At 34.9% G+C, this 18692-nt stretch overlaps 1 protein-coding gene across 15 annotated transcripts in view; it reads left to right on the top strand.

Moving 5' to 3' along the window:
- The window catches only part of KCNT2 (potassium sodium-activated channel subfamily T member 2), a 425289-nt gene that overhangs the window by 217318 nt on the left and 189279 nt on the right, over window positions 1–18692 (top strand). For all 15 annotated transcript variants that reach the window (XR_014326811.1, XM_082857000.1, XM_082857001.1 and 12 more), the window contains one exon: window positions 17583–17763. Coding sequence is in view for 14 of the 15 variants with exons in the window: in XM_082857000.1 (XP_082713126.1) it covers window positions 17583–17763 (181 nt within the window). In the remaining variant the exon portion in view is untranslated. The remainder of the gene's footprint in view (window positions 1–17582; window positions 17764–18692) is intronic.

The following is an 18692-nucleotide window of genomic DNA, read 5'->3' on the forward strand; positions in this document are numbered from 1 at the left end:
ACTAGATCACTTGTTCTCAATCCAGTGTGCTATGGTACCCTGGGTGTCCCAGAACTTTCCCAGCAGGGTTATTGAAGTTATATCATTCTATGACATTCATAATTGCTAAGAATGAGGATAAATTCTATTAGGATGATGTATGTTAAATGAAATTTTGAGCTGAATGAGTCTCATGATGAGTAAAAAGTAAAGGAAATGCCATATTTATTGTATAGGTTTGACCCTAAAAATGCTATTGTTTTGCTTAGTGAATTTCTTTTGGATGCCAAAAAATAAAAAATCAAAGATTTTTTTGAATGGTAGTACCTTAATTGCAATATTAATCCCTAGCTTAATCTCTTTGAGTATATATAATCTGATATGGGAGAGCTGGTACAAATTTTTAAAAAATTGAAGCCATTGGAGCAAAATGTGCTTTAGGTAAATGTTAACCACGTTTCCAGTAAATTTCTTTAGTTTAGAATGTGTGATTGACCTCCTGAAACTGCTCTTTGAACAAATATTTTCTATCAGGAAAACAGTTGTAATTTCCAGTGAAAACGAAAAATAATTATTTACCTAGGAGAAAATTCTACATAGATACTGATATATTTGGCATTAACTTAGAAGCAGTAAATACACCATCAATTAGTCGAATGCTCAAATGAGCCAGTCAGATACTTCTCACGAGTGTTCTGACTCACATATAGAAATATTTTATATTACAAAGTTTTCTGAAATATTAGCTTTCATAGAGTCTATGAAATGGTTATAGGTTCACCTCACTGTCTGTTAGGGGAGAGTTTTCAATTGCTTTTAAGCAGAGATTAAGTGTTATGAATGTAAAAGTGTTATCAGTATGACAGAGCTTTTCTGTCAATGAACATGATAACAATATTACATTTTAAAAATTGGATTCAAGTAAATTATTACATAAAAGTAAGAGTCACTTTCTCTATGGGAGTAATTCCCACTCCTTACAATATAAAGTAACATGTGAGGGTCTATGTTTTCTTTTATTTCTAATGGCTAATTAAATTTGGATCATTTCAGGTAGCATAAAATAAGCCTTGTTTTGTGCCTTAGTTGATTTCCAGAAACTGTTGACTAGTGACTAAATATTTGGGATTGGTCTTGTTATGTGACAGTAACTAGCAAGACATTCCTGTGGGAACACGTTAAATGAGTATAAATCAGCCTAAATTAGCTGATATTTATTTGGCACTGTTACATATTTCATATGTACAGAAACATATGAATTAGTGTTTATCTTACTAGCTTCTTGATAGTAAAATAGAAATGCATTGTAAATCAAATATTTTCTGAAAAGATTCTGGATGTATACATATTTTTATAAACCTGTCTTACATATATAATGGGAATTAATGGTGTGTAAAACTAATATTTTATTGGTTATATACTTCACTTTTGAGAACTCAATAAGATAATTTTTAAAAAATCAAGCAAAAAAAAAAAAGTATATTGCAGAGAGGCAAGAGCTCAAACCTAGAAGAAACTTTAGAACTGAATGTAGTAGCCATTATTTCCTCTGCTCACAGATGGAACTTCACTTGGGTGATTTGCATGGGCAGTGTCTTAAAGGTGATTTGTCAGCCTGGAGACTGAGAGTCTAGTGTAAATGTTACTGCTTGGAGCAGTAGTAACCACTCAGAGTATCAGCAGACTTTATTAATGAGCTCGACACTATTTGATTTGATCACATCATTCATTCTCTTGCTTAAAATTCTTCATTCGTGTCTTTGGAGTCTTCAGTATAGTATAAATTCTTTGGTGTTGTATAGAAAGCAATTTACAATTTTTCCTGTCTTACATCACCGGCTTTATCTTCCCTTATTTGTCTTAGTCTGAAGGCTATACTGTAGGCAATTGCACTATAGCAATGCTTTTCACAGTTGAGGTTTTTATGCAAGATTCCATTTTATCTTCTTTGCAACCAGTAGAAGTTACTTTGAACTGTTCGTGACTTGATTGTGAAGCTTTTCCTATCAAGAATACCTTTTATTTTCTCTTTTAAAGTAAACTTATGGTTAGAAATAAAAAGTGTAAATCAAGAGGAAAGAAGAATAGATATCATACTTTTTGTTTGTTTTTGAAATTTAAGCCTTAAAAATGAGGAAAAAATGAAATATGATCCTTAGAGCTATTGACTTTATTCTGTTATTCCATTACTAGAAATGGAGCAAAAATATATTTGAAGGAATCTCTGATATCACAGTAGGACTCAGAAAGCCAGCGTAAGTCACTGACTTTAATATTTCCAATATTTTAATATTAAATATTATTTAATATTTCCCAGTATTAAAGTCAGAAAAATTTACATGAAGAATAATTTACATGTACATGGGGGTTATGAGAATGCATTGGGCATGTGAGACACACATACACACACCCCATATGTGCATTCACACTCTTTTTATGTCTTCATTCTCTTCTATAACATTTCATTAAATGATGTGTTTTCTCAGCAGTCAGTGCTCAGCCTTTTTATTTTTATTTTTCTTCTAGGAATGTATCATATATTTTAGTTATATTTTCTGTAATCCCGTAAATATCACATACATACCACAGGACAGCATGGTATACGTGTGTCCAGACAAGTTAAAATCTAGAGATGGTTAATAAGTGTGTGAAGGATTCTCATCAGGGACTCATTATCAGGTATCAACAAATTAAAGCATCAATATCTGTGTCAGAATTTTTACAAATTAACATAAAGGGAATTAAAAATAGTTTTCTAGACATATAGTTGTCAAGAAAGTGTGGTTTGGTTATTTCTGCCCCTGCATAACTGGACTATAAGAATTTGGTGAGCACAGCAGCCTAACCCTTTAAGGAAGTTGTGCCTTAGGTCTAGAGACCCTTTCAAACCTGTTCCTACTTAGAGCATTTGTCATCTGATCCCACAGACCATTAGCAGAAACTGCCCTCAGTACGTTTTCAGGTTTTCTTTGGTATGATCATTTCTTTTAATGTATTTGTTGTTATGCACAGAAAGACAAGAGAACAGGAAGCTCTTGGATCTTGCAGAACAGGGATTCGTGAGTGTTTTATGTGGCAGAATTCAGTCTATGACTTGCTCTCATCATGTCATGATTGGCAGCAAGGTTGTTAGGGAGAGATTCTGACACCACAACTTTTCCTCTTTTCATTGGAGGTTACAAGTGTGCGACAGAAAGAACCTAATAATTGTGACCAAATTGTCTTGGGCCAATTTCTATGGTTTTAATTATGTCCTTTATAGTTAGCCGTTTCTGTGCCATTTCCTCTTAGATTCCTCAAACAAAATATGTTCAAAAGCAAACTTATGCTATTTCTTCCCCCAAATTGTCCGTAACTCTGAAATAGCAGCTACTGTCCATTTTTGGACAATCCCAAAGAATGGAGTCATTTGTCACACCTCCTGTTCTGTTACACAGTACATGATAAAACAAACCCCATACACTTTACCTCCAATATATCCTGGAAATCTTCCCACTTTTGTCCCTCTCAGTCTCACCTCACTCATCTAAACTGTCATAACCTTTTTATGGCAACAGCCCTATAACTGGTTTTCCTGTTGTACACTCTGGTTCCCTTCCAAACCATTCATCTCGTGTCCACCGCAGTGAGCACTGGGAAATGTAAATACAATTGTGTCACCACTTGCTTAATGCTTGTTAAAGATTTTCCATGTGTTGTGGGATGAATACAAAACTCCTTAATAAGTTCTAAATTTCCTGCACCATCGGGATTTCCCCCCCATCTTTTCTTTCTCAAGCAGAAACTCTGCTTTTCTTTTTTTTTCCCTGATTCCTCTTTCAGATTAACCCCCCCTCCTTCCTAAAATGCTCTGTCTTCTCTGCAGACTAAGGTCAGACTCACCTTTTCATGTAAACATCACTTTTTTATTGAATCCTGACTCTCCTGAGTAGGTTGGATTCCATCATTACAGGAAATCATAGCACTAGAGGGCTCTCCTTTGTTATTTGTATATATTTACATTAGTCATCATTTTCTATCTCTTCCACTGCATTCCACTCCCATTGAGGAAGTAGTCTTGCAAGTTTTTCTATACCATTTTCTCCCCCAGGACCTGGTACTGAGACAAACACTTAGTAACACTCACTAAATTGGAGAACAAATAAATGTAAAAACTTTTCAAATGCTTATGATCTACAACACAGTGGAAATGAAATTACAAGCCCTTTATTGAAGCTTCAGGAGGGAAAAATCCTGAAAGTTTTCCAGAAAGCAATGAGTAGTAAGTAAAAAATGCTTTCACTTATTAACAAGAATATAAGATAAGTATCATGTCTTTATTTACTGTCTTATCCATGTTATTTTGTTTTAAAAATATGAACATAATTTTAATAGCTTTCTGCTAGTGATACAGTTCCCCATTTTTTCCAGTAAGGGCTTAATCTCTGAATTTTGGAGTCTCCTAAAGTGAGATTTTCAAGAACATCATCCTGATTTTACTTGATTCTTGCCTATACCATGTTATTTATTACCTTTAACCACGATGATTTTGTCTCCTTGTTTTCACCTAGTTTAATCTGTTTAATCATCTTTCTTATCCCACTGCCTTGTTTCTTTATTTGCCTACTTCCTTCAGTTTATAGTAGAAAATACATTTTACATCGACACACAGTACCCATTCTTTTAATAAATAATTATGGATGAATATGAATACATGCTCAACATATAACCTGAGGAACATAGAAAAAAAACACTACATGATTATAAATTCCGTCTTTCCTACCATGAGCAAAAAATCCTACTTCCATCTGTGTGCAATACACTAGTAATGGCCTATAGGCTGATGAGCCTATGAGTAATTTACATAGACTATCGAGTAGATGCTTTTATTTTGTTTAGGTCATTATTGATGAAAAGAGAGGAAATGTAATAAACTGAAATTTAATGTAATTTTGTGAAAATAAATGTATTCTGTAGGACTGGCAAGGGACAATGTGGAATCTCTTTAATTGAAATATTTAATATAAGAAAGAACACTTACCATTTTGTTATGGTTAGTGTAGCGTATAGCCTTACATAATTTCCTTCTTTCACTAAGTGAGTGAAAGAGAAACAAAGTAGATTTTAAAATATATAAATTAAGATGTTAGCGTTTCTAAATGGAGGAGTATTTAGTGAAAGTGAGACTTAAGAAATAAATACTTTACATTAGCCTTATTTTTTCCTAAGTTTAACTAGAAATTAAATGTGTGGTATACTATATATCATCGCTTTATATATTTAGTGTAAAATGGAGCCTAATCCTTTTTTAATTAATGTGATTATGATTTTTGCATGTGTTTGAATACTTTTGAAAAAATTATCCTAAGATTTAACACTATTTCAGTTAACAAAAAAGGAGAATTTATAAATTTTTTAATGAGATAAAATTTGGAGTCTTCTTTTTCATATAACATGCTCAATTTGGCGATCCACATCTAAATAATTACAGTGCTTATGAAAAAATTTGTCCTATTCTCTTAGCTTCTTTGTGAGCAGGAAGAAAGAGAGGACTCTTCTATGTATATCCAGCACTCAGTACAGCTGCTGTGGGCCTGTATTTATAAACTGTCCTTTGTCATATGTGCTCAAAGTTCAGTTTTGTAGGAAGTCGGTAAAGACCAAGGAATTATGAGCGAGGCATATTGATTTTTGTGGATCTATGGAAGGAATGGTAGGTTATTCCAAAATGCATATTTATGGGTTTTTAAGTAGTATTAAATAAATTGAGATTAAGGGTAGAGATGGAACACCTTTAAAATGTTGCATTTAAAAATTATATCTTTTGATCTCAATTAAAAAGACAAAAAACAAAACAAAGCAAAAAACTCCAGGGACTGAATGTTTCATTGTTAAACTTCTTCAAGGAACAGTAAATCCAGAGTGGTGTAATTCAGGACATGGACAAAGGTACAAAGTTACCCAAATCATTTAATGATTAAGCTAAACAGTTATTCTAAAATACTCAGAGCACAAATTATGGGCTGATGTTCTCATATTTTAGTTCATAAAATGCTCCTACTTCAAGATACTCTATCAAAAGTAAGAACTTTGGCAGATATGTTCGGTTAATCCTATGAAAAGTATTCTATTCTCAGAGATTCATGATCAACATTAACTCGTTAAAGGGATCTGAAAAATCCTTTGCTAAATAAAATATACTTCACTCAGAGTTGCCAGATGTATTTGACTGTAGACCCCTATGTCTGGTCAGCAAACTGGCTTTTCAGGGAACATGGTTTGGGATATAAAACTGTAACCCAAGATCACTTTTAAAAGATAGATATAAAAATCCTATAGTAATAAATTGCCAAACTCAAATCAAAAGTGCATTTACATTAAGGACAAAAGCAAACAAAACAAAATACCAAACAAGCAAAAGGGTATATACTAAATATTATTACCTCATGGATAGAAAGAGGTGGAATGATATTAATTCTTATTTATATCTTTGTTATTTGTCTTGTAATAACAAGTGCATATTACTGTTTTTTGGAATTGAAAATATTAGAACTGTAAAAAAATTACCATCAGGTAAGATTTACCCAAGGAGTGTAGGTATGGGTTCTTATAGGTATATATTAATAAACTACTTTATTACAATGAATTGGACATAATATTTTATAGGAATGATAAATTCAACATATCCCAAAATTAAATAATTTATATCCCTCTCCATCTGCAAAATTTTTCCTACTGTTTCTTTTCTTATGCCGATATTATCTGTTGCCTTTATTCCTTGATATCTATAGGTCATATTGAAAAACAACAAATATTGGTTGAAAACCAAGCAAAACATTGTATCGTTCATGAGCTGTGTTTGTTCATATGGTTCTAGTCATATAGTCAGTCTTTGTCCTTATTGATCGTGGAAGTATTGGATGATATGAAATCTCGAGGGCATTTCTCTGTTTTTGGTGCATGTTGGTGGTAATCAAGTTCTGAGTTGGTATTTAAAGACATATTTGACTAGTTGGCATTTCATCCTCCAATCTGCATAGTTTAAATGCATGTCCACTTGATTTAAAAAAAACAAAAAACTTTCCAAAATGCTTGCTATAAAATTCCTCAATGGTTTTTTATTCTGTGACAATGATCTTTAAAATAGACATTGTCACAAGTGAGTATTCATCTAAAACTAAATTGCATTAAGGCAGAAATGGCTATGTGAAAGATTTTTGAAATTCCAGTTTAAGCCCAGTATTGTGAATACTGACTACAATTATGAAAAAACCATAAATATGTGAATGGCAGGAATACTCTATGGCAGGAATACTCTGCTTCTCAAAATGCATAGAATTTCAAAAACTAGGTATATTTAATCTTCATAAGATAGAAAATTCATAAGTTATATAAAATTAAATACATATTTAAATGATAGCCTTGAGTATTAGTTAATATGTTAAATAATATAAAAAGAGAAAATTGTACTGTTTTTTTCAAAATATTATGATTTTAACATTTAAATCTTAACATATTACCGTATAATGATATGCTTAGTAGTTACCTGTCAGTGAATTTTAAAAATAGATACATATATAATATACATATGTACAGTCTTTTATATAATCACAATAGGAATTCTTTCATTTAAGCAATCTCAGGGATAAGTAGTCCTTTTTTTAAAATAAGTATTCCTTTTTAGAACAAGTCACTAGCCTGATATTGACATTTTGGCCCAGAAATAACACCTAACTTTTTTTTTTTTTCCCTTACTGCATTACCAAGAATTAGTTGTCCTTTTCTGTAAATGACGACAGTGAACCCTCCAAAGGTCAACTAATATCAGCATGACCATCTTTCTAAATAGTTAAAGATTATAGGTTTACCTTGCAAATTGCCTAACTCTTGTTTTTTGTTTTTTTTTTTTTCTTTTGCGGTACGCGGGCCTCTCACTGTTGTGGCCTCTCCCATTGCGGAGCACAGGCTCTGGACGCGCAGGCTCAGCGGCCATGGCCCACGGGCCCAGCCGCTCCGCGGCATGTGGGATCCTCCTGGACCAGGGCACGAACCCATGTCCCCTGCATCGGCAGGCGGACTCTCAACCACTGCGCCACCAGGGAAGCCCCTAACTTTTCTTTTTAGAGCCTTCCACACTTGCCCATGTTTCCACTTCCCCTAGCAGTTAAGAGTTACAGGGCGGAGAAAAGATTGGACACGATTACAGATATTCATTAATCCATGAGTGGTTTTCTGCTGCTAACAACTCTGTTAGCTAATCCACAGCAAAGAGAACAGACAGGCTGTTTTCTCATTGCCAGTTTCTTCCTCCACAGTCCCTGACTCTCTTGCATTTAGCTTTTTGTCAAGTGGAGAGGGCTTTTTAACACTTATGTGGAGATATTGGATCCTTATATTTGACTCATTTCTGTGTTTCTTTTTCTTTTATGCTGGGGCTGTCATATAAATAACAAAATTACTAATGAATTCATTGAAGGTTCTTAGGTGTCAGGCATTTCACTGAGCATTAGGCCACTTAATTCTCATAATAACCAAATGAAGAAGTTAACATGATTACGTTTACTTTTCAGTTGAGGAGCATGATGTTTAAAAAGCTTAAGTAGTTTCCCTAAGTTAGTATTAATCAAGTTATGAGTTAAATGTTTGATTATTAATTTATGGTGTTATTGCTAGTAGTAATTAGTGTTATAAAGTTGAGGTCAGAATCATTCACTTTAGATTTTAGAAACTGTTTTTGTGTAGACTAAGATGTCATGTATCTGCATCTCTAACATACAGCGCAGTGCCTGGCACTAGTAAGCCATCGGTAAGTGTATTTGTATGAATAAACATGACTTACCTTTATGATATTAGTTCACCCTTTTTCCATTTTAAACATTTGATTAAAATATTATAGCACTTACTGGTTTTATAGAAATCATTTTTAAATTTAAAATTGATAGGTATTTTTACAGTAGAGAAATTATAAGAAAAATATATTCATTTGCAACTTTTCATTTCAAAGTCACTCACTACAAATGAATCTGAGTAACTTGTATGCAAATTAAAGAAACAAAAAGGCAAATAGAACATGGTGTGATATTGGTCTATTTTTATATCTTAGATTGTAGTAAATTATTTAATTTCAAATGTTTAGGCAGGGGATACGTGATAATAAATAAAAATTTGGTTACAATTAGGTATCCGTTAAAATTAAGCATTTAAGTGAGCTTTTTTTCTTAAATATTATGGCCCAGTCACAAAACAACATAAAATTTGATTACTAGAAAATTTGAAGGTAACAGAGTGTTTACTAATATTCACCAGCTATGATTATTTATTTTTTAATTCTATATTATTAAATCCTACTGCTACTTTCATTTCAGGATATAACTTGAATAGTTTACCTTGGGCTTTGACTGACTGAACAGATGTATCTCTTTTATAAGAAGGCAAAATAGGATATTTTGATTATGAATGTGCTGCATTTGAGCACATTCTTGGATTTAGTTTATCAGAAAATCTGTGCCATCATTAAAATCACTTCTGGGTACAGAGACAAAATAATAATTAACTGAACTTCATCAATTATGATCAGGGAGAAGAGGCAGTTTTCATTTAATAATGGCTCGAAAGACGTCTGTGAATGAAATAAGATAACAATCTATATTAAAATGGATTATAATCACTGAATAGCTTCAAATCCTTATGCAGCACATTGAAGCATTCACAGTGCTAGGAAAAATAGCTAACGTATAAATGAAATATTAATGTTTATGCATAGTAAAATAAAATGGTATTTCAATGCTAAAACTGTCTTAGGCTCAAGAATTATATAATAAAGTAACAGTAAACTATCTGTGTATCTATCTCTCCTGAAAGTGCACTTTTTACGTTCCTTCATAAAAGTAGCTGAATTATTGTTTAGAAAGATAATTTATATGAACAATATTAAAGTATTTTTATTTGAATGATTGACATAGAAGAGTAATATAAGTTTTCATATTTCTTTAAAACATTCCTAGTTGTGTCACCTATAACCAAAATGGTATGTAATAAGTTGGCAGATATTCTTAACATTCTCCACGTGTTGCATGTAGATGCTCTATAACTAGTATCAGAAAGTGATGCTGTGTCCATATAATGTGATCAGAGTAGTCTGGTCTCTGCCTTTTTATTAAGCTTCCCCATGTGTTAGTATTTACTTTTGTAAAATAAAAACATGCAACAAGTAATTTTCAAAATACTTTTAAAATCTAGTTTTTATAGTTCTAGGGGAGGTTTTAAAGACTTTTTTGTTTAAATAATGTGAAGATCCTATCTTAGAATTTGATGTTAGTGCAAATTCTGCAGAATTCCCTTCTAAAGTGTTTCTACCCTTCGAATAATGTGATTCTTTACAAGAGAACATAAGGGAAATAGTTGCAGAAGTTCATGTGAAAGTGAATCCCAACAACGAAGTCAAGATCATAAAGTTATTGTAGGCAAATCTCTCTCTAATGTTGGAGAGTAATTTGTTTCTTCCATAAAACATAAGCTGGATACTTTTGTTATTATGATATCTATGTAACTAGCCTGATTGACTGAACTTAGTATTAATGTATGCAAGATTCACTCACTAACATGAATGGGATTTTGGGTAAAACTTTTGATTAGTAAATCGTGAAATATAATCAGTTTAATTCAGTAATTCAAACTGTTTTTAAATATGTTAGTGACAGAAAGTTTAGAATGTTAACAAGACTAAATAAATACAAGTTTTATATTTGAATATTAAATTTGATTTTATAAAAAGACAAATTTTTAGTTATACAATTTGCTCGCCTATTACCCAAGCAGAATGGGTTTCAATAAGTAAGTCAATGCATTTTAAATTTCCAGATTTTGTATTTATCATATTAAGTAATGCTAACTAAACAAATGATGGGGTTACAAAAGCGAATTACTAAGGAAAGTAAAACCTAATTTACTTGTTTGTAAGTACTCGAATATTTCAAAAGGTGGTGGGAAAGTCATTTGCCTGTTTTGACAAAGAAGTATTTAGCCTTGCCTCTTAGTTGTATTAGATTCCACCATTAAGACAGTGGTGAGATAAACATTTTTGTGTGCTCTTTCTTTAATGAAATATATTTAGTTTATATCTATCTAAACAGGCTAAATAGCTAGGTGATTTAAATGTGGGCAACAGAGATCTGTGTATTTTACATTCAGACCCTCATTCATTCAGGAAATATTAATGCACATCATTATGTTCTTGGCAGTAATATAGGTGCTCAGGCAACATAGATGAAGACACCATGTGACTCTGTCCTAATAGACTCCATTCTTATAGAGGTTTATGGATAATGGGCTTCAAACCCAGCAAATGACTAAAACTATTATATATTTTTTTAATTAAGCAGTATAAGAAAGACTTGGAGTATATATGATGGTCAGGATAGAAGTAAAGACTTGAAGGATGTGAGGAGATAGCCATGACAATATCTCGGCAATAGGGTCCAGCCAGAGAGAGCAGTCCATGACAGGACCCTGAGTCCGGACCATGCCTGTCATGTTGGTCAGAAAGCAAGAATGCCAGTGTAGCTGGGGCAGAGCAAACCACAGGGAGGAAAGTAGAAAATTAGTCCAAAAGGTATAGGGAAGGGTCGGATAGAGGAGCACGCTGGAGACAAATGAAAGATTGTTAGCTTTTAGTCTAAGCGAAAGAGGGAGCCCTCTCAGGGCTTTAAGTAGAGGAATAGCATGGCTTGACTCATGTTGTCATAGGGCAGCTCTGGCTGACGGGTCGACTATAAGCTGTTGGAAAAAGGGTGGGGATGCTTACTGCAGTGGAGGGAAAAAAAACTGATGGCAGGGATCATTGTGGTGGCAGTATAAATGGTGAGTAGTGATTGTGGAGTCTGGTTATATTTTCAAGTTAGAAGCAGTGGAGTTTGCTAAAAGATTGGATATGGGTTGTTATTAAAAAAGAAAAAAAAAAAGTCCAGGATGATTCCAGGATTTTGGTTCAAGAAAGCTCTCTTTGCCACCATCCAATGATGAAGAGTTTGAGAGGAAGTTTAGGATTCCATTTGGACATGTTAACTTTGAAATGTCTATTGGAAATAAAGGGAAGGCATTGAGAGAAGCTGGTTGACGCTTGACTGCAGTGAGGCTGAGGGACTAGAGGACAGTGAATTCGGGGTGATCTCGGAAGATGAGGTCAGAGAAGAGCCAGGTGTTTGGGATTTTATTCTGAATGTGGCATTGAGAGTTAGAAACAGAGAGGGAACAAGATTTGACCTATAATTTAAAAGGATTATTGTGTTCTCGGGCTAGATATTTAAGTATCCTCTGCATCATTTTCTCTTGGGGAGAAGGAACAAAAGTCATTTATTTATTACAAAAATATTTATTGACTTAGAAGATCATATGTTGACATCAATGTTTTAAAAACTGTAGGGACATTGTCACTCATGAACCTAAGCAGTGGCCCATTTAATGAGCCCCTAAGAGAAACCAGCAGACGAGCCTATTCAAAATCAGAGGAAAACTCTAAAAGTAATTCAGTGTATTCATCTTTATTAGTCTTTTTTTAAAAAGTTGATTTTGCTTTTGTATAATTATACCAAATATGCAACAACTGTTTCATTTTCTTATCATTTTAGGGGTCTTCATTTTCATATCAATTTAGAGAGCATTAAGGTATACCAAGTCCTTTAAGTGTAAGTGTAATATTAACAAATAAGTGAAAGGCTCACATGATTTTCCCAGGTCAAGTAAATGGAATGTTGCATAAGGATTATAAAAAAATGCTTGTAAGTATAGATTTAACTACAACCATATCAAGGAAATTAAATACCTTGCAATATGGTTTATTCAGCAGAATTTATTAAGATTTACATAGGTTGTGATAGGTATTATCATGTATACAGTTTGGTAGATTGAAAAGCATAGCCATAATATTTTGTGGCTCCTCTCATGAAGACATGGAGTCTGTTTCCACACTCCTTCCATCTGGGATGATCTTGTGACTTTCTTTGGCAAATAGAATGGGCAGATCAAAGCTAGGTCTTCAGAGGGCTTGCAGCTGCCATGCCAAAAAGGAAGCTGGTTGAGTTGATTGGAGGCTGAGAGGTCTCATGGAGAGAAACTAGGCGCCACAGCCAACAATGAAACCTGACCATAGACCCCAGTGGTGGGACCATCCTGAGCCTTCCATTCAGCCAGACTTCTAGCTGAACACAGCTGCAGGTGTGAGCCCAAGAAAACCAAAGGAGCTTCCCACCGAACCATGTGAGATGATAAATTGTTACTTTTTTAAACCAATAAGTTTGGGGGAGTTTGTTATGCAGTAATAAAAAACTGAAACATGCATGAACTATTTTTTGGAGTTTGTTTGTATATATTATTTGAGCAGGGTTTAATTAAGTGTTATTTTGTTCATTTAGCAGTTAGCTACTGGATAGCTGCTATGTACTTTGTTCTAAGTGTTGTAGGAAAATTATGAAGTATAAATACTGTCATCGAGGTTGATAATAGTTGAGTAGCGTTGATAAATATTTAACACTAAATATATATATATATATACATATTTGTAAAAGTGTAGCTATCTAAGACATGAACTCATATATACTTTAGAAATTCATCAGAAACACTGTAGCTTGGGATACAAAGAAGTCTTCATGAGGGAGGTCATATCTGAGCTAGGGTTTCAAAAAATGGGAATTCTTGTAGGTATTGGAGAAAGAGGATTTTCAATTGAAAGAAACAGATTGGGCAAAAAGTATACATTGGGCCATGGGTTATATATATTATGATAAGCAAACAGTCCAAATACCATGTGAAAGGGAGATAAGTGAGACAAACGAAGAAAAAACAGGTTAGATCCAGGTTTTGGATTCTAGTTAATTCTTTTTTCTTACAAAGCTTTGCAAAGATTTATCAAATGATTATTAATTATCTGCTACTTTTTCACCTTATTTTCCACCTTATTTCTCTTTACTAGAGGCACCTTATTTTATTTCATTTTCATTTATTTTCTTTATTTATTTTTGGCTGGGTTGGCTCTTCGTTGCTGCGTGTGGGCTTTCTCTCATTGCGGTGAGCAGGGCCACTCTATGTTGCCGTGGGTGGGCTTCTCATTGCGGTGGCTTCTTTTGTTGCGGAGCATGGGCTCTAGGCGCGCAGGCTTCAGTAGTTGTGGCACGTGGGCTCAGAAGTTGTGGCTCGCGGGCTTAATTGCTCTGCGGCATGTGGGATCTTCCCAGACCAGGGCTTGAACACATGTCCCCTGCATTGGCAGGCGGATTCTTAACCACTGCGCCACCAGGGAAGCCCTTGGATTCTAGTTAATTCTATATGCACCACGTATCTATTGCTGAATAACAAGCCACTGCCAAACCCCAAACTTTGTAGTTTCTCACAGTTGTGTGATGGGTGACTGGGGCAGTTTTTCTGCTGTTCTCACCTGTGATTACTCTTTTGGCTTCAGTCACGTGACGGCCTCACAGGTGCTGGTGAGTCCAAGACGGCGTCTTTTTGCTGTGCAGCTGTTTGTGCTGGCTGGCAGCTGGGACATGCTGTTTTTTCTCCGCATGGCCCCTCATCCTCCAGTTGACTATATGGGGCTGCTGCACAGCACCATGAGTGAGAACAAGAACTTCAGTGTCTTCAGAACTTCCAAGACTTGGAAGTCTTGGTCTTAGACTTCCAAGAAAGTGAGAACAAGAACTTCAGTGTCCCCTAAGGTCTAGGCTTATGCAACTCACACAGCATCACTTTCACAATACTCTATTGGTCAAAACAAGTCAATAGGCCAGCTTAAATTCAATGTCAAGGAGAGACACACTGTACACCTTAGTGGGAAGTACAGCAATATCATGTTGCAAAGGAGAATGAACATAAGAATTGATTTATTGGCAGCTATTATAATAGTATGTCACACCACAAATTAAAAAGTGTTATCGGGCTTCCCTGGTGGCGCAGCGGTTGAGAGTCCGCCTGCCGATGGAGGGGACGCAGGTTCGTGCCCCGGTCCGGGAAGATCCCACATGCTGCGGAGCGGCTGGGCCCGTGAGCCATGGCCGCTGAGCCTGTGCATCCGGAGCCTGTGCTCCGCAACGGGAGAGGCCACAGCAGTGAGAGGCCCGCGTACCGAAAAAAACAAACAAACAAACAAAAAAAAGAAAGTGTTCTTCAACAGTGAGAATCTAGTTGCTTTTTTGAACCTGAGATTGATATATCCAAGCTGTGTTTAAAGAATATGAATATGGCCTTTATGAGTGGGTCGCATTAAAAGAAGGACAAACTGAAGACCAGGAAGCAGAGCAGGAGATTTTTTTCTGGTAGTTCTGGTCACGGTAACACATGTCTGAATTAGGAAATGTACATTTTATCTATAAACAGAGATTTGCTTTTAATGTGTAGTGATGCAAAATATAGTAAGCCCTTCAGTAACATTTGAATTCTTAAAAATATATAAATTATATTTTTCCTCGTTCTATTTTCTACTGAAGTGTAAAAGTGATGCAAAGTTGTTTACCTTCTCAAATATAAATTATTTTAAATAAAGTAAAAAACATATTCCACAGAAAGGTCTATTGTTATCAAACAGCTGTTCTCTTTGGTTGTATGAAGGCTCCATCTGAATAGTCTTAGAATTAACTTGGCTGGTATATTGCATAGAGGCAGCTGAGAAAATAAACTGACATGAGTCAACTATTATGACCTGGCAGCTTACACAAAATTTCTGAACATAGAACCAGTGAAATTTTGCTGAAATGTTCTGGAGACCTGGAGTTAAGAAAACAGAAAAAGAACAGAACAGTTCCTGCCTCAGAAGCAAAATGATGACACGTACCCTACTGTTTCTCTTCTGTCCCTTGGTTTATCTACCTGTGTGCCTACCCATCTTCCTAACTATCCAGTGGCTTATATACTCTGCCTTAAAAAGATTTAAGATAATTGAATATTTATGATATGTAACTTAGACAAATACATAGATATCTTAAAAGGCTGGAAAAGGAATTTCTGTAGTTTAAACATTGAATAGCACACCTTCTTGGTCATCATAATCAAGCTGTGTCTGCTTGTTCTGTATAGAAGTTACAAGGAGTATCCAGAAGCATACAGGGATTTTTTTTGACAGCTTTATAAAGGTGTGATTTACATACCATAAAATTCACTTATGTTAAGTGTAAAAGTCAATCATTTTTAATATATTTACAAGGCTCTGCAATCATCACCACAGTCCAGTTTTAGAACATTTTCATCACCCCATTCCTACCATCAGTCCCAAGCAACCCTTAATATGCTTTCTGTGTCTTTTCTGGACATTTCATATAAACAGAATCATACAATATGTAGTCCTTTACATCGGGCTTCTTTCACTCTTTTTTTGGCTTGTTCATATTTTAACATGCGTCAGTACTAGATTCCTTTTTATTGCTGATTTTTTATGTTGCAAATCCCATTTCCCTCCAACATTGCACATATATGCATGTTTCATAGCCTTACTTTTTTTTTTTTTTAGCTAGTAGCAGTGCTATTTCTAATGCTATTTTAGGACTTCTACTTTGGGAACATCTTATAACAATTTCGATGCTGTTCCCTTACTTTCATATCATCAATAGCTTTGTACAGATAATCGATCTACTTAGAGACTCATTTTTAGGGGCACCTTGCAATGGTTAACTCCTCAAGCCTTTCCTGTATACAGTTGTCCCTCTGTATCCACAAGTTCCACATTTGTGGATTCAACCAATCACAGATGGAAATATTTGGGAAAAAATTTCCGGAAAGTTCCAAAGAACAAAACTTGAATTTGCCGCACACAAGCAACTACTTACATAGACTTTGCAACTTATTTATAGCTATTTTTATAGCATTTACATTGTATTAGGTACTATAAGTAATCTAGAGATGATTTAAAGTATACAGAGGGATGTGTATAGGTTATATGCAAATATCAATACTATGCCATTTTATATAAGGGACTTGAGCATCTGTGGATTTTGGTATCTGTGGGGATCCTGGAACGAGACCCCAGGGGATACTGAAGGATGACTGTGTATGGAACACACACACACGGAATATATACACGTATATCTATACCACATGTATATACTGAAAAATGTCTCTCTGTTAAAAAAAAAAAGACTACCGACTATTGCTATTTTCTTTTGAATTTTATTTTATTTACTTTTTTTATACAGCAGGTTCTTATTAGTTATCTATTTTAAACATGTTAGTGTATATATGTCAATCCCAATCTCCCAATTCATCCCACCACCACCCCCTGACAATTGCTATTTTGATGGGGAAGAGATCTAGTGAATTCTGGTGTCTGTGTTTCCTCGACACACATTCAAAATGTTTGTGTAAGTCACCCATGAAATTCAGTCTATTTATTTTACATGCTATTCAAGTATACTTTGTGATACTTTGGCTACAATTTTTGGCTACTAATGAAAATAAGACTATATCTGTTTGATGTAGGAAAAAAAGCTTAAAAATTATATTTCCTCAACCAAAATACTGCTCCATATAAGTTCCTAACTACTAAGTGGATTTCTGAAATGCACTTTGGTTTTCAAGAGAGTCATGATGAGAAGCAGTGTGCCTAATTTGAAAGTTTTAATTGTAATACACATGTGTTTCTTTAGCATTTGTGGAATCCAACATCTGGAACGAATAGGAAAGAAGCTGAATCTCTTTGACTCCCTTTATTTCTGCATTGTGACGTTTTCTACTGTGGGCTTTGGGGATGTCACTCCAGAAACATGGTCGTCCAAGCTTTTCGTTGTTGCCATGATCTGTGTTGCTCTCGTGGTTCTCCCCATACAGGTAAACACAACCATGTTAAATTTTATAGGAACCTGCAAAGTCTTATGAAATCAAATCTTCCACATTTAATAAAAATTGCAGGGTGGCTTGTTAATGTAACAATAATACATTAACACCTGCTATTGTTCCATCCAGTCAATTAATTACAATTGTATCAGAAATGCCTTTTTGCCTTGCATTAGAAACACTGAGTTTTTTTCCCCTCCAGTCACAATTGATAGCTCACATTTCATTTCAATTCTTCAAGGTGCTTTCTTTCAAATGTAGAGTACTTATGTTAATTTTAGGATTGTAGGATAGTATATTTTTAAATTATAGAATGATAGCTCAAGGAAATATACTTGTGAAGGGTTGATTTCTCTTGAGTCTTGAAAATACATGTAAAAGCCATATGTTGTAATGAATAAAAATTGTTTCCATATGATGGTCAACTAAAACAAAATCTGAAGATGATACATAGCTATCATGCAGCATTTTGGAGAATGGATAAGGAGATAGCAAAGGGACAGAGATATAAATGAGACTAAAGGTACGTAGAGGCAATCTTCAACTTTTTCCTGCAATGAACTCTGGGTGTCCATGGGTGGGCAGGTCAGAAACAGGATGTGGCCAATACAAATAAATCTTGCATGTTCCGTTACAGAACCATTGGACACAGTGTATTGAAATATACTTTACATAGGTATAAAAATGATCTTCGGGCTTCCCTGGTGGCGCAGTGGTTGAGAGTCCGCCTGCCGATGCAGGGGACACGGGTTCGTGCCCCGATCCGGGAAGATCCCACATGCCGGGGAGTGGCTGGTCCCGTGAGCCATGGCCGCTGAGCCTGCGCGTCCGGAGCCTGTGCTCCGCAACGGGAGAGGCCACAACAGTGAGAGGCCCGCGTACCGCAAAAAAAAAAAAAAAAAAGATCTTCCCGTTCCTATCCA

Source organism: Leucopleurus acutus, assembly GCF_964270905.1.
Source record: "Leucopleurus acutus genome assembly, chromosome: 2".
NCBI classification, from domain to species: domain Eukaryota; kingdom Metazoa; phylum Chordata; class Mammalia; order Artiodactyla; family Delphinidae; genus Leucopleurus; species Leucopleurus acutus.